Below are 14,502 nucleotides of genomic sequence, written 5' to 3'. Positions count from 1 at the left end.
TAAAGGTAAACAAAACACGTACAAATAAAACTAAACCATCCCCTCCCTACCAGGCAAAGCCCACTAAGATATTAACTTATTTTTCAGAAGACACCTGACCACAAATGGTAGCTAGACAAAGTGGCCCCGTCATTTGGGCAATTATAGCCCCGAAATAATCTAAATAATCTCAGGAGCAATGCATGCATCGGTACGTCTATTGATCGTGCCTATGACCACATCACCCAGGGGGTTAAGGTAAATGAGACTCAGATGGTGATTGGATGGGGTGATCACCGTGCGTAAAACAGGTGCTATCGGCTGTTGCGGGGTCACGTTGTGGGCAGCAGAAAGCAGTGCGAGAAAAAACATAAATTGTTGTACTGTACGTCTATGCTTCCGGATATATGTTCTCATTCACCAACCCGCGCTGACCTTGATGGTGAAGTATGGTCAAATAACTCCCGTGATCCGCACGGCGTTGCTGCTAGGCTCTCATCCAGCAGTGGATTCACAAGAGAGGGCTGCTACATGGATTGATTCTGCGCAAATGCCAGGGCACGCAGACCGGCAAAGGACGTTCCTTCTTCGAGGCAAAGGCTGTATGATATAATCTGTTAAAAATAGTCTCATATTCACTACTGTCGGTTAAATTTTTTTTAGTTTTGTAAAAAGCCCTGGCGTGGACGTGATGTGGCTTGCTGGCGTGATGAGCCCATAGAAGCCAGGCCCACCACAGGCATTCCCAGAATACAGAAGTTCTGTTCACTGCCACACCTGAGCGTGTTCTAAGGCTTGGCCGGATGGGAGACAGTGGCAGCACTGATTTTGTGGCATTCGTTATGAAAAGCATATCATCAATGGAATAACCCCATGCCATGCTTCCTCTGCAATTGAATTAAAATTGAAGTATTCAATATGAGATCTTTGTCCAACCAGGATGGTTGAACGCCTCCCCATGCCGTGTCTGCTTCACCGTGTTCGTCAGTGCAAGTTGGTTAAGTGGCGGGCGGGGGAGAGCCACCATGCACCCATTACACACAAAGTGCTTGCCACAAATGGACTACGATACCTCGCTGACCTCCTCAAGGAGCATCAATACGCGAACTCTGGTCATCCTCGCAGCAGCAGCGGCTTTTTTTTATTTGTGTTGATTTGTGTTTTAGTTATTTGCGCTTGTGCACCACGACCAACGCCGTGTCACCACATGCACGTGTTTAATCACGTAGCGTGACAATTCTTGTGTGCCTGGGTTGAATTCGCAAACACAGAAACGAGTGTGTTAGTGGTGGTGAACACTGTGCCTCGTGCTCCGATAGCGAACTGAGAGAGCGCCACGGACATCACACGCACGTGGGCTCCGCGGCTGCAGCGAGCCGCGTTCCACGCGGGTGATGTCATGCGATTTTTTTTGTTGCAAAGCCGCACGACCGCAGGGTGAGGTGAAGACATCCACGCAGCCTCCACCTTCTCAGCCAGCGGGCTCAAACCACCGAATGCTTCCCTAGGGGGGCTTCTTCTTAAACCGCCAAACAATCACATCATGCCATGTCATGCATTTTTACTTCGCAGTCCCATGTGTTCTCTTCTTTTTTAATATATATAACCCACCCCTCTAACAGGGCCCCCAAGGGGACATTTGTGAATCTGCTGTGCGTGGCTCATGATTGTGAGGATTAACGTGATTAACGTGAGTGTATGACAGCATAGTTGGAGCTAGGCGTGTGTGCCAGCTTGCTCGGTAAAAAATGCGGTTGTGGGGGGGAGGAGTAGGCGAGAGAGGAGAAGGGGCGACCGGATATTGAAGACACTTTAATGAGGAGGGCGCCGGGTGGCTCAGAGGTCAGAGCGCTGAGCCTGGCAACGCTGAGATCCTGGGTTCGATTTCAGGATGTCGTCCGCGATTCAATCGGTTTCTCGAGTGCTGAGAGTTCATGGTGAGTTAATAATGATGGTCTCGGTCCGGTCACCAATGACTGCACACACACACACACCAAAAAAACATATTTACATTAAAATTCCTTTTATACTGTACAGTACTTAATTTGGCAAAATTCCACCTCTTAGATTGAAAATGATCGGTTTGACTGTCATCGGGGTAGGAAAGTGCTGCCCCTATTGTATAGCCTCGGGATCACGTGAAGGGATGTCAGAGATGGCTCTGTGGCATCCACTGCTATGGACTGTTCTCTCATGTGAAGCGTTGTACTTCTCTGCGAGAGATATCCCATTTGATGTTTTTTTAGGGCACGATTGGCCATTATTGCAAACAATAAGCACAAAAATAATACTAATAACAATTGTTCAATCACTGATGCATTCCACCGCAGTCGTCCACTTATATATGTCGAGTAATATGTATCCCCTTATTTGGGTTGCACCTTCCCTGTGGTAAATTGCCATTCGGGTTGTATCTAGGGGCCACCATCAACATTTAATCGCTGCGGTGGCGAGATGTCAACTCCCTCGCCTGGTATGCAGGAGGTCGAGGGTTCGATCCCTACACTGACGGCTGTTGAATATTTGGAGTTTGAGTGTCTCTCTCTCCCTGTGGCCGCGTGACATTTTCTCCGGGTCCTTCTGGGTTTTTCCCTCCACATTTAGAACCAACATGCGTTTAGAACATCTGGCTGCTATAAATGTCCACATGATAAGCCACTTCGTTGAGCTTTCATTTGTGGCCAGGTCACTTCTGAAAAATAGCTATATAGCCCAGTGGACCTTACCTGGTAAAATAAAAAAAAAAGTTTATAGTATCCCATCAATGCAGGATCCAGAATGTATCCGTTTATAATAATCTACATGTACAACCCTATTGTCAAGTTACTGCTTGACAAAGGCCACCACGACCGAGAAACTGTCGGTCATGGGGGTAACTTAACCATACTGAATTTCGATTTAAAGCTTTCGTGACTGCAGGGATTCATCTTCTTGGTTCTTTCGGTAAAGTCACGTAGAAGGGAAATAATAAAATAATAAATAATAAAACATAATAAAATAATTCTTACGACGTTTCGGCCACAACGCAAGCAGCCGTCCTCAGACGCTGTCTTCCCGACAGACCTGTTCTTCACCTGAGGACGGCTGCTTGCGTTGTGGCCGAAACGTCGTGAGAATTATTTTATAATGTTTTATATTTTATTATTTTATTATTTCCCTTCTACGTGACTTTACCGAAAGAAACAATAAGATTAACCATACTGCACAATTCTCTCTGGTTGTTGCTGGCTTACAAAGGCGGTGAGCATGTGCGGGTGGTGTGCAATGCAGGACAATGGATAATGCTGCACTGCCATCTGCTGCTCACTACGGAGGTTGCGAAACAGGGTAGAGCAGTGCTCTGCATTGCGAGGCCCGCAGACCACTGGTGGGCCTTACGTGCGGCCCCCGACAATACACAACACGTGACAACACCCCCCACCCTCCCATCATAATCGCGCTGCTGTCAAACCCCCCAATTGTTTCAAATGCTTGGCGGCCCGCACACACTCGTGTCTTCGTTGAGCTATCATTCGTGATAGCCAGGTCGCTTCTGAAAAAGATCGGTGTGGCTCAGTGGGCCTTCCATGGTAAAATAAAATGAAGAGTTATCGGCGAAAGTGCCCCCCCCGCCACCCCCGCTCTGAAAATGAGTGAAGAACACTGAGGCATCTTCTTGGTTCTTTCGGTAAATTCACGTAGAATGGAAATAATAAAATAATAAAATATTTCTCACGACGTTTTGGCCACAACGCAAGCATTCTACGTGACTTTACCGAAAGAACCAAGAAGATGAATCCCTGCAGCCACGAAAGCTTTAAATCGAAACACTGAGGCAGAGTCACACAAGTCACTCCCGCCTATACAATGTGACCTAAATGGGTGGATACGCATTGCCCTGTCTGTAAAGACCCGTAAATCCTACACTCTTTTGTGTGGACAATTAAGATTAACTTTCAAATGTATTAGTCTAATAGAAATTCCCCTCTCAGTGATGTAACTATTTCATTGTTTTGAGAGTCGGTGAACTGCAGATACATCCTCTCACCCAGGACCTTTAAATGTAAACTGGGGCAGTGCGATGTAATGTGGTCCATGGTTTTCAGATCATAGCCGCAGTCCCGCACAGGAGATCAAGACAGGCTTTGATCTTCCACTTGTGCATTAGGCGTCCGATTTTTCTGTGGTTTGTGTCGAACCGGACAAGTGCTGCCCATTCTAGCCGTGGAAGACGGAAGCTGGGCAATGTGGTGGTGGGGCTTGCTGATGAGCTCTATGTGTTTTGGAAGCTGGGAAATGGGGTCGTGGGCTTGCTGATGAGCTCTGTTATGGAAGCTGGTCAGGGTGGTTGTGGACTCGATGATGAGTTGTGTTGTGGAAGCTGGGCAGTGTGGTGGTGGGCTCGCTGATGAGCTCTGTGGTGTGGAAGCCGTGCCGTGTGGTGGTGGGGCTTGCTGATGAGCTCTGTGTTGTGGAAGCTGGGCGGTGTGGTTGTGGGCTCACGGATGAGCTCTGTGCTATTGAAGCCGTGCCGTGTGGTGCTGGGGCTTGCTGATGAGTTATGTGTTGTAGAAGCTGGGCGGTGTGGTTGTGGGCTCACGGATGAGCTCTGTGCTGTTGAAGCCGTGCCGTGTGGTGCTGGGGCTTGCTGATGAGTTATGTGTTGTAGAAGCTGGGCAGTGTGGTTTGTGGGCTCGCTGATGAGCTCTGTGTTGTGGAAGCTGGGCGGTGTGGTTGTGGGCTCACTGATGAGCTCTGTGCTGTTGAAGCCGTGCCGCGTGGTGCTGGGGCTTGCTGATGAGTTCTGTGTTGTGAAAGCTGGGCGGTGTGGTTTGTGGGCTCGCTGATGAGCTCTGTGTTGTGGAAGCTGGGCGGTGTGGTTGTGGGCTCACTGATGAGCTCTGTGCTGTTGAAGCCGTGCCGCGTGGTGCTGGGGCTTGCTGATGAGTTATGTGTTGTGAAAGCTGGGCGGTGTGGTTTGTGGGCTCGCTGATGAGCTCTGTGTTGTGGAAGCTGGGCGGTGTGGTTGTGGGCTCACTGATGAGCTCTGTGCTGTTGAAGCCGTGCCGCGTGGTGCTGGGGCTTGCTGATGAGTTCTGTGTTGTGGAAGCTGGACAGGGTGGTGGTGGACTCGCTGATGAGCTCTGTGTTGTGGAAGCTGGGAAATGGGGTCGTGGGCTCGCTGATGAGCTCTGTGTTTTGGAAGCTGGGCAGTGTGCTTGTGGGCTCGCTGATGAGCTCTGTGTTGTGGAAGCTGGGCAGTGTGCTTGTGGGCTTGCTGATGAGCTCTGTGTTGTGGAAGCTGGGCTGTGTGGTCGTCGGCTCGCCGATGAGCTCTGTGTTGTGGAAGCTGGGCTGTGTGGTCATGGGGCTCGCTGATGAGCTTTTATAGTTTAGTGTATAGTGTCGTATATATGATGAACGTTGAGATTCATAAGAGGCACGGGGTTGATCAATAAGGTCTGAATTTCTATAAGGGGTTGACAGGCATGTAGTAGTGTAGTGTATAGTGTAGTGTATAGCAGTGTAGTGTATAGTGTACTGTATAGTGGAGTTTATAGTTTAGTGTATAGTGGCGTGTATAGGACGTTGAGATTCACAAGAGGCACGGGGTTGACCAATAAGGTCTGAATTGGTATGATAAGGGGTTGACAGGCATGTAGTAGTGTAGTGTATAGTGTAGTGTATAGTAGTGTATAATAGTGTAGTGTATAGTGTACTGTATAGTGGAGTTTATAGTGTAGTGCATAGTTTCGTGTATAGGATGAACGTTGAGATTTATAAGAGGCACGGGGTTGATCAATAAGGTCTGAATTTATCTGATAAGGGATTGACAGGTCCTGTATGCGATGGCAAACCCTGCATGGTTCGCAACGCAGTCCCTTTAAAGGCGGGGCCAATTAAGTCTCGCGAGACTTGCTCGTCACGAGAAGCGCCCTCGGCCCAAATCTCGCGATAGCTCGGGCGTGATCCCAAACCGACGCCTTAAACCCCCCACAATTCCGTGCGCGGGTCCCTTTTCCGGCGCGGCCATTCTCGCCAGCGGTGAGTTGCGCTCCGTGGCTCCTTCGCAATCGGCGTCCATCCGCGGTCGCCCGCGCTCCGCACGCCGCGCCACGGCCACGCTCGGAGAGCTCAAGGAGCCGCGACGTTTAGCGGCGCGGTCGGCGCGGATGAAGGGAGATGTTGGGATTCGCGCGAGCTGGATGGAGACGTGTCGCGTCCTCCCTCTCTCTTCCCTCCTCGCTTTGCCTCCATGCGATATCGATTCGTGCGTGCATCGTGAATGTTGGGCTCTCCGAGTTTATTTTCCGTCCTGTCTCCTGTGGGTTCGATTTGCTGAATCGTAAAAGAGACGGACATGTGATATGCGAGGGAAACGTGGGGAAAAAGACGATAATCGAGAGTGAATCGTAAGGCCAGAATCTGCGTGAATTGATTTAAGCGATAACCTTCGTACAGTAACTCGACTCGGGCAGCACTGGTTCAATCCACCGTGTTGCCGCCCACGTGTTGCGGAGACGTACATTAGATGTACCACGCGGGTTTAACAACGACGACAAAACTTTATAAACGTACGCGGGCTTTGGCACGCGGCGGTGCTAGAAGATGCCATCATCCATGCTGGCTGTGATGGTGAAGAATAGGGGACGTGGGAGGGAGTGGGCAGCCAAAATGCGTGCACGGATCTCGAGTGTTCGTAACACCTCGTCTGCAAATCCTAGCCGTGCGTTTGTAACGTTCTGACCTGGACGTCTGTAGTGGGGGGGGGGGAAGCTCATGGCTCATCAGGATTCCTTCGGTATAAATAACTTGTGATTGTGGCGTTGACTTTGGTGTGGTGAGAGGCCCTTTGTCCAGCAGTGGATTGACCGTGGCCGCTGCTGATGTTGGGATGGGCGCGCGTGGGGTTGGAGGGGGTTCTTAAAGCTACCGCGGGATTTTTTTTAAATGCCCGCAGGAGCACGAGAGCAATGTTAAGGGGCTTTATCTTCACTGGTTTTGACTAGTGGGTTGACGGGCAACTCCTGGAGAGTAGGCGATGAGGGGTGGTAATCTTCTGCTGGGTGATGACATTCTCCGGAATCTCTGTACATCTGTTGATGATACCATCGAACCCTTTTGTCTGACAGCAGTAAAACCCACCCACTATCTTTGCTCTTCGAGTTTGCCCAAAACATAATTTTTGGTTTAGTCTCCGTCACGCTGGTGTGTACATGGATGTACACACAATCATCTGCACGAGTGGGTGTTACCAAAATGGTGTTAAGCACGTGACCAGCTGTGGTTGTGTTTTGCCTTAACACATTACGTGTATCAGAATAATATTTATGTATACTGGAGGAATCCCATGAGCTATGAAGCTCGTTTTAACCTAAGTCCAGTCTATGTACTGTACGTTGAACTTCTTTCGCGTCGGACGTAGCTAATCGCTTTGGTAGGAACGTTGGATTTACGTGTTTGTGTGGGTTTCGCAGGGCCGACTAACAAAACGCAAGCATGGCGCCCAAGCGGAACAACATGATCCCAAATGCGCATTTCCACAAGGACTGGCAGAAGAGGGTGCGCACGTGGTTCAACCAGCCCGCCCGCAAGGAGCGCAGGTGAGGTATACTGTCACCCGAGTTGCCACGTGGCCTACGTGACTTTACCGAAAGAACCAAAGAGTGGGCCCACCCGAGTGTCGCATGTTTTCGCATGGCGCGCGTCGGGGTCCGAATCTGGAGGAGGAATCCGATTAGCTATGAAGCCCTCTTTAATTCGTCCACGGATGTCCGGTACGGGGCACGGGGAGTCGGCGAGTCACAACAGCAAACAATACAGCAGAAACGATAGGGCTAAATAAAGAAAAAAAACCGATAAGCAAGTCACTAAATATAAATAACATGTCTTATTTATTGTTGGGCAAGGCAGCAGAAAGCAACAACAACACACTCCCAGACCCCACCGAGATAACAGTCCCTCAATAAAATGGCGCATTAAAATTAGACTATCGATACACAGGTAATGATCAAAATTACAAATCAAATTTGCAAATGTGATTGGATCCAGCAAAAATCTTCTGCTTCAGGACATATGGGAATACAGCGTGATCCTACTTGGACTTGCACCACCACGCCACCTACGTTACCAAGTCCCCCGCTGCGCATGTTGGGTCGGTGGCACCGATATTGTAATTGAAAGGGCCAAACTACTTAACAAGTGTTTAGCACGCGTTGGTGATTCGTGTTTGCTAATGTCTTTTACAGTACATTTTTGGTCTCTTTAAGTCCGTGCTGTACTAGTGACGAATTGGCACGTTCTGTTTACGTGACAACCCTTACTAGTTGGCTGTTGGGTGGTGGTGGGTTTTAACGACGCATATATTTACGCGATCTAACCCAAAAGCCTCTACGGATTATGAATCAAACCCATTTATATGATTGGCCTACACAGATTGTATGGCTAAGGGTCTTGAAAAATACGACTTGTCGAAATGGGCTTGTGCATATAAAAGTAAATAGTTTTTTTTAAAGGTTGGCATTGTCCATTTTTGGAGTGAATATTTCCACTTGTACACCAAGCTGGGACAGTTTAGGTGAACCATGTTTTTCTCTTCAGAGCACTCAACCACTGCAACAATTCGTAACCACTGCAACGGCAAAGCGATTTAAAATAAATTACTTGTGAAGTGTAGGACTCAAGGTAAGGGGTGGCAATCTTCTGCTGGGTGATGACATTCTCCGGAATCTCTGTACATCTGTTGATGATACCCTCGAACCCTTTTTGTCTGACAGCAGTAAAACCCACCCACTATCTTGCTCCATGGTGGCATGCACTACTATTATAAGATGTAGTTTTAAAGCAATTTGTTATAATTGTAGTTTTGTTGTTTACATATTTAGTTGCAGCGGGCACCATGTCACCATCCATTATACCTTGATTATACCTTGCGATATAAATACAAGGTAATGAGTGCGCGCCGTGCGTTAAATCAGAAAAAAAGGTGAGTTCCTAAAACCGGCGATGGGTTTTGCAAGCCACGTTCCATCATCAACAACCAAGGTTTGACCAACGCAGTTGTGCGCGTGGTCCCATAGGCGCAAGAATCGTCTTGCGAAGGCCCGGAAGATCGCCCCCAGGCCAGTGGGAGGTGACCTCAGGCCCGTCGTGCGCTGCCCCACGGTGCGTTACCACACCAAGGTGCGCTCCGGGCGCGGATTCTCCCTCGAGGAGCTGAAGGTGAGCACCTGTGCGCGTCTGTCGTTTCACGTCTCCCCCCCCCCCCCCCTTCGGTGGTCATCCAACTTTACTTCTCTCTGTTTCTGCCTTTTACATGGGAAAAGGTTGAGAGGGAGTAAATTGTATTGGTGATTTTGGTAAATTTAAATGGGCTTTCATGGCTTTGTTTTGACCACCTGTTGCATAGATGTTGGGGGGAAGCTGCCATGGTGGAATGGTTAGTCCACTGGACTTGGAATCCAGAGGTCACCAGTTAAATCCCCCAGCATGGCAGGGTTGGATGAAGCGGAATTTGCTTCTGAAAATGTGAATGGCACCCATCTGTTGAAGTTTTGTTTTCTGACATCGGTATTGTACACTTCCATAAACATCTGATTTCAACAGTCTGTCAATCGGTTCTTCAAATTTTGTTTGTATGTGTGTTTACTTCTCTATGTACAACACATGCAAAGCTAGCCAGATGTTCTCAATTCAACTTCATCAGCACATGATGGGGATACCAAGGCTATGAAACTTGTGATCTCTTCCAGAAAACACATTTAGTTCCCTTAATGTAAGCCGACAATTTTTTCTTTGTTAAAAATCTCGAGTATATATGGCATATGTAGAAATTGTTGTCTGTGCTTGTACAACAACATTGCGGCCATGTCGCTTAATGCTTTATTGCTCGGCGTTCTTCGCTAATTTTCAAAAGGGAGGCACTTTCATTGATAACTGGTCAACAAAAAAAATCTGGCCTGGACTTTTGCAGCTGTTTTAGACTAATTTCAGGGTGCCGATTCCAAATCTGATCTCAGATTTGCTCTATCACATCTCATTTTATGCTATCGGCATAACCCATTTTCATTGATTTTACCCTAAATTAACTCCGTCACTTATGATTGCAAGTTGTTGCGAGTCAGTGACTGCTTTAGTGTTAAAATATGGTGCTGTATTTTTAGGATCGTGTGTTTATATCATTTTATGTAGATATCCACATTTATTTAATATTTTTCTTCTGCAGTTTTTATTGAAAATGCAATATTTGATATCTCAAAAACCTGATGTGATAGACAAAAACTGATGCCCGATTTGGAATCGGCACCCCAAAATTACCTTAAAAACCGTTGGAATACCTTATGCCAGAAAAAGAGTGACCAGTGTAATACATTGGTGAGGGGCTGCACTCATGGCCACCAGGGGCTGCCTTGCAATGAAGAACACTGCTTTATATGGAACCCTTTGTGTTTTTTCTCCAGGCTGCCGGCATCAACCGCAAGGTGGCTCGCACAATCGGCATCGCTGTGGATCACCGGCGGCGCAACAAGTCAACAGAGTCCCTGCAGGCCAACGTGCAGCGTCTCAAGATCTACCGCTCCAAGCTCATCCTCTTCCCCAAGAGGGCCGCCAAGCCTGCCAAGGGAGACAGCTCGGTGCGTGTTGCTTCGTTATTATTACTATGCTTGGTTCCCCAGGAAAGCCTCGCAGAGTCTCGTGGCTGTTTTCAGGAGAGTCCTGCCATGTTTTCGCAGTTGGGGAGAGGTGTGATGATTGCCATGTATTAATTCTAGATTTGAAGCTTTCGTGACTGCAAGGATTCATATTCTTAGGTTTTTTCGGTAAAGTCATGTAGGTAAAAAAATTAATTTTAAAAAAATCACGACATTTCGGAGGCAACACAAGCTTCCGTCTTCAGGTGGAACCGTCACAGCACGATAGCTGTACTCCGAAACGTCTTGATTTTTATTATATTTTACTTTTATTAATTTAAATTTTTTACCTACGTGACTTTACCAAAAAAAACCTAAGAATATGCCATGTATTAATTTTGCATGTAATTTTTTTCAAATTTGGATCATGCCATTACACAATGGTCTACCCTTGCTGATGGCGTTGGGATATTTAACGTCCTGAGTGAAGCCGGTGGACTTTCACACCTTGCTAGAAGTTTGTTTAATGCTTAAGCTGAAGATTTCCCTTGTCAACTGCATTTAAGGCTGGGTGCAGCATTTTCCCATGCACCAAGAGTTTCTGCACCCTATGTAAATATGCATGTAAATGCAGTTCCACTCTCAAACAAATGTGTTTGAAGGTGGTGAAGGTTTCAAAGTGCATGTCTGCTTAAAGGTTAACTTTGTTGGTTTTAAAATAACGTCTTGCCTTGTTAGCTGATCATGTCATGGAGCAAGTTTATTGACACAAGGATTGTGCATGTACACACCAGTTGCGCCCCCCCTCCCTTTCCACCATGGCAACAATCATGTAAGGTGTATTTCAGCTGTTTTCCAGCAGTGGGAGCCATGCCGCGTTTTCTATAATTGTTCTTGCTACTTTTCACACGCGGTGCAATCGCTGTGTTTTGAAGGATCTTGTGAAATGGATCAAGAAGTGGTCTTGTGAAACGTTGCCTCTCTCACCGATTCTGTTTCTCTCATTCTAGCCCGAGGAGCTCAAGCTGGCCACACAGCTGAAGGGAACGGTGATGCCGATTTCACAGGTACGTGTGCTGCTATTATCGTCATGTTTGTGGTGTCTAAAGCTATACAAACGGAGTCGTATATATACTTGTGCTTTCATGCAGTGTTCATCCGTAACATCTGTTGCACATCATTTTGTCATTCGTGCCTATTTGTAATTTTGTCAGGGGTTCTGCTTTTTTAAAGCACCTCGTTTAGGGTAAACTCGAGTGCATTTCGCTCGATTATTTGACGAAATGAACGGTTTATTTCCACTGCTCTGACATTTATCGGTCGTGTGATGACAGCTTCTCCGGAATCTCTGTACCTCGTTGATGAAAATCCGTCTGAACCCTGATTTGTCTGACGACCGATGATGCAGTGGCATTTTGTAGTCTAGTCACTACGGCTACACATGCTAGCGAGAAGTGGCACTTGCTCACGCTTCGGATGTTAAAGCAGTAACTTTGCATTAAGAGTTCAAAGGACGATGCATCCCAAATGGCAGTGCTTACGTTCTAGCTACACCTCGGTTGTCTTAGTGGCTGTTCGTCATGAGTTTGAAGAAAGACTAATGAGTGGTGCATTAACTTCATAAAAAATTTGCAAAGTGTCAGTTGTGTCCTGTAAAGATGGCCTCTCTAGTTCTTTTAAAACGACTCACGGCAATGTGGATAGGTAGCTACAAGATGAAGCAACCATATGTTATATATAGATTAAATTGCACTTAATTATCCAGTCGTGTGAAATTCCCCGTGTTTTCAGACGGTGGAAAGGTCTTCTGAAGAGACGGCAATGCGTATTGTAACATCCAATGTTTATATGTTTGCTTATAATTAATTAAATACCAACCCATCCCGCACCCCCCCCCCCCATCTCCTTTCCACCAAAACTCTCGTCCCACAGCACCAGAGGGTGGAGAAGGCGCGCAAGATCACGGAGGATGAGAAGAACTTCAAGGCGTTCGTCACCCTGCGCGTGGCTCGCAGCCATGCCAGGCTCTTTGGCATCCGCGCCAAGCGCGCCAAGGAGGCGGCGGAGGACGGCGGTATTGAACCCAAGAAGAAGTGAGAGGGTCACTCGATCTGTAATGCGGGATTTTGATCAATAAAAGACCACAGCTCGACACTTGGGATGTTTCGTGATTTTTATTTGTCTACGTTGTTTTGGTGGTGTCTGAAGGTTTATTTAATTTGCAATGAACTAATGCTTGGGACAATGTGGTGATGCCTTCGTTTGCGTGGTAGTTTCGTTAACTTCCTGTTCTCATTTGTGTTGATACCCATTGACTAAAATTGGCTGCATTTAAATCCATAATTCCATATTTTAACTTTAAGATTCAGTTTCCTTTAAATATTTGCCTCAAATGTCTTCTCAGAGCACCATGGTGGTGGCTCCTGATATGCTCGTAGTTAATTTTACGTCGTATTTTTTTCAGCTCTGCGTGTTTTCACGCATGTTTTGTTTCGTGCATTTGTAACCCCCCCCCCCCTCCCCGTGTTGCCTTCACTTTGCGTCTACGTCTCATCTCATTGACAATTTCATTTAACCGAGTGTAGCATTGACGGCCGACTCCACATGCGTACAGGTCGTAGCTTTTAATGATGGTACTTTGGCACGTTGATCAACTGTGGGTTTGTGAATCCAGGGGAACACGGACTGAAAATGCAGTTCAACAAATGATGTTGCAATGCCACCTTCTGACATGGCCCCGAAGCAGTCGATAACACCTGTTGTGCATCGCGGTTGCCAATTCGGGGAATATCCAGGCTGCTACCTGCTTGGCTTGCGAGACCCACTTGGTGTTCTGAGTGAACTGGTCATAAGACCGTCCAAATATGCAGGCAAAACAGATGAGGTTTGAAGATTATTGTAGTGTACGATGTCTCCCACGAGAGGACGCTGTAGGCCACATTTACTACGTGTGACAAGACCGCCCCGTGGTAACGACGTGTGCCTTAACATCACGTGACACCCTGATTCGATTCCTATCTACAAGGAGTTTGTGTGATCTCCCCTGGTTCCGTTTTCTCCCATAATTTCTGACCACGTACAATGCACCTCCGCGATACTGTCATTTCCCGCACCTCCGATTAGCTACGTATGGTGCGAAAGAAGTTCAAAACAAGTAGCGTCGTAATGCGACGCAAGAGTAGGCAAAACTTAAAATGAAACAATTGGGCGACGTTTCGGGCAAAGCCTTTTTTCAAAGCACGTGCATAGGCCAGTAGAGAGACGGAGTGGATAGTAAGGGCTGGAGCTGGCACTTGTTTACACCGTGAGGGCCTGATGAGTTACATTTGTTGTGTGGTTAAGCTTGACACCATTGGAGACTTGTAGATCCAGACGGAGCTTCATGTAAGGGCTTGCGCCAGTTTTATTCAACACACTTCTTCACACACGATTCTGCTTACATTCTGAGTACGGCCCACTCGCTGCCTACACTCCACACCCGACGCCTACACCCGTTAAGGTACGCGTCAGAACTCTGGCATGCACGTGAACTGTCTCCCATTATTCTTACCCCCCGGCACGGCTTCCCCTCGTCTGCCCCGGACGGGGGCTCGCCCATCACCGCCTGGTGACAAGGTGGGGCTCTAACCCTCTAGCCTTCGGCGGAGGCTGGGCTGTTCCCAACTGCAGGCACACGTTCCCATCTCTTATTAGCCGCACTCTACACACCAAGGGAAGGGTACTGGGAATTTCTAGCACTTACACAGGCTGCTCTATCCTGGCGCTAATTTCCCCACTACCCTGGTTCCAACTTCCATCTTCACGGACTCCTGCAACACGTCACGGGTCCCCGCCTAAATACCCCAGGGGGACATGACGTCACCGTCCTACCCGCCGTGCACGCTCTAAATAAGTAGAACTTCTTTCGGTAAAG

At 47.6% G+C, this 14,502-nt stretch overlaps 1 protein-coding gene and 3 non-coding genes across 4 annotated transcripts; all 4 read left to right on the top strand.

Annotated features, from left to right (window-relative positions):
- Positions 1-5,929: 5,929 nt before the first annotated feature.
- Positions 5,930-12,743, top strand: RPL13 (ribosomal protein L13). Its single transcript, XM_078879597.1, has 6 exons — positions 5,930-6,003; positions 7,437-7,562; positions 9,039-9,180; positions 10,419-10,592; positions 11,600-11,656; positions 12,522-12,743. The coding sequence occupies exons 2-6, from the start codon at positions 7,459-7,461 to the stop codon at positions 12,684-12,686; spliced, it is 642 nt and encodes a 213-aa protein (XP_078735723.1). The 5' UTR covers positions 5,930-6,003; positions 7,437-7,458; the 3' UTR covers positions 12,687-12,743.
- On the top strand, positions 7,027-7,105 carry LOC144949710 (small nucleolar RNA MBII-202). The gene has a single exon (XR_013640300.1). It is a non-coding gene; the product is annotated as a small nucleolar RNA MBII-202 (small nucleolar RNA).
- LOC144949711 (small nucleolar RNA MBII-202) lies at positions 8,670-8,749 on the top strand. The gene has a single exon (XR_013640301.1). It is a non-coding gene; the product is annotated as a small nucleolar RNA MBII-202 (small nucleolar RNA).
- Positions 11,915-12,004, top strand: LOC144949712 (small nucleolar RNA MBII-202). Its single transcript, XR_013640302.1, has one exon. It is a non-coding gene; the product is annotated as a small nucleolar RNA MBII-202 (small nucleolar RNA).
- Positions 12,744-14,502: the final 1,759 nt, after the last annotated feature.

This window comes from Lampetra fluviatilis, chromosome 54 (genome assembly GCF_964198595.1).
Source record: "Lampetra fluviatilis chromosome 54, kcLamFluv1.1, whole genome shotgun sequence".
Taxonomy (NCBI): domain Eukaryota; kingdom Metazoa; phylum Chordata; class Hyperoartia; order Petromyzontiformes; family Petromyzontidae; genus Lampetra; species Lampetra fluviatilis.
The sequence above is the reverse complement of the archived record's forward strand: the minus strand, read 5'-3'. Positions and strand labels throughout refer to the sequence as shown.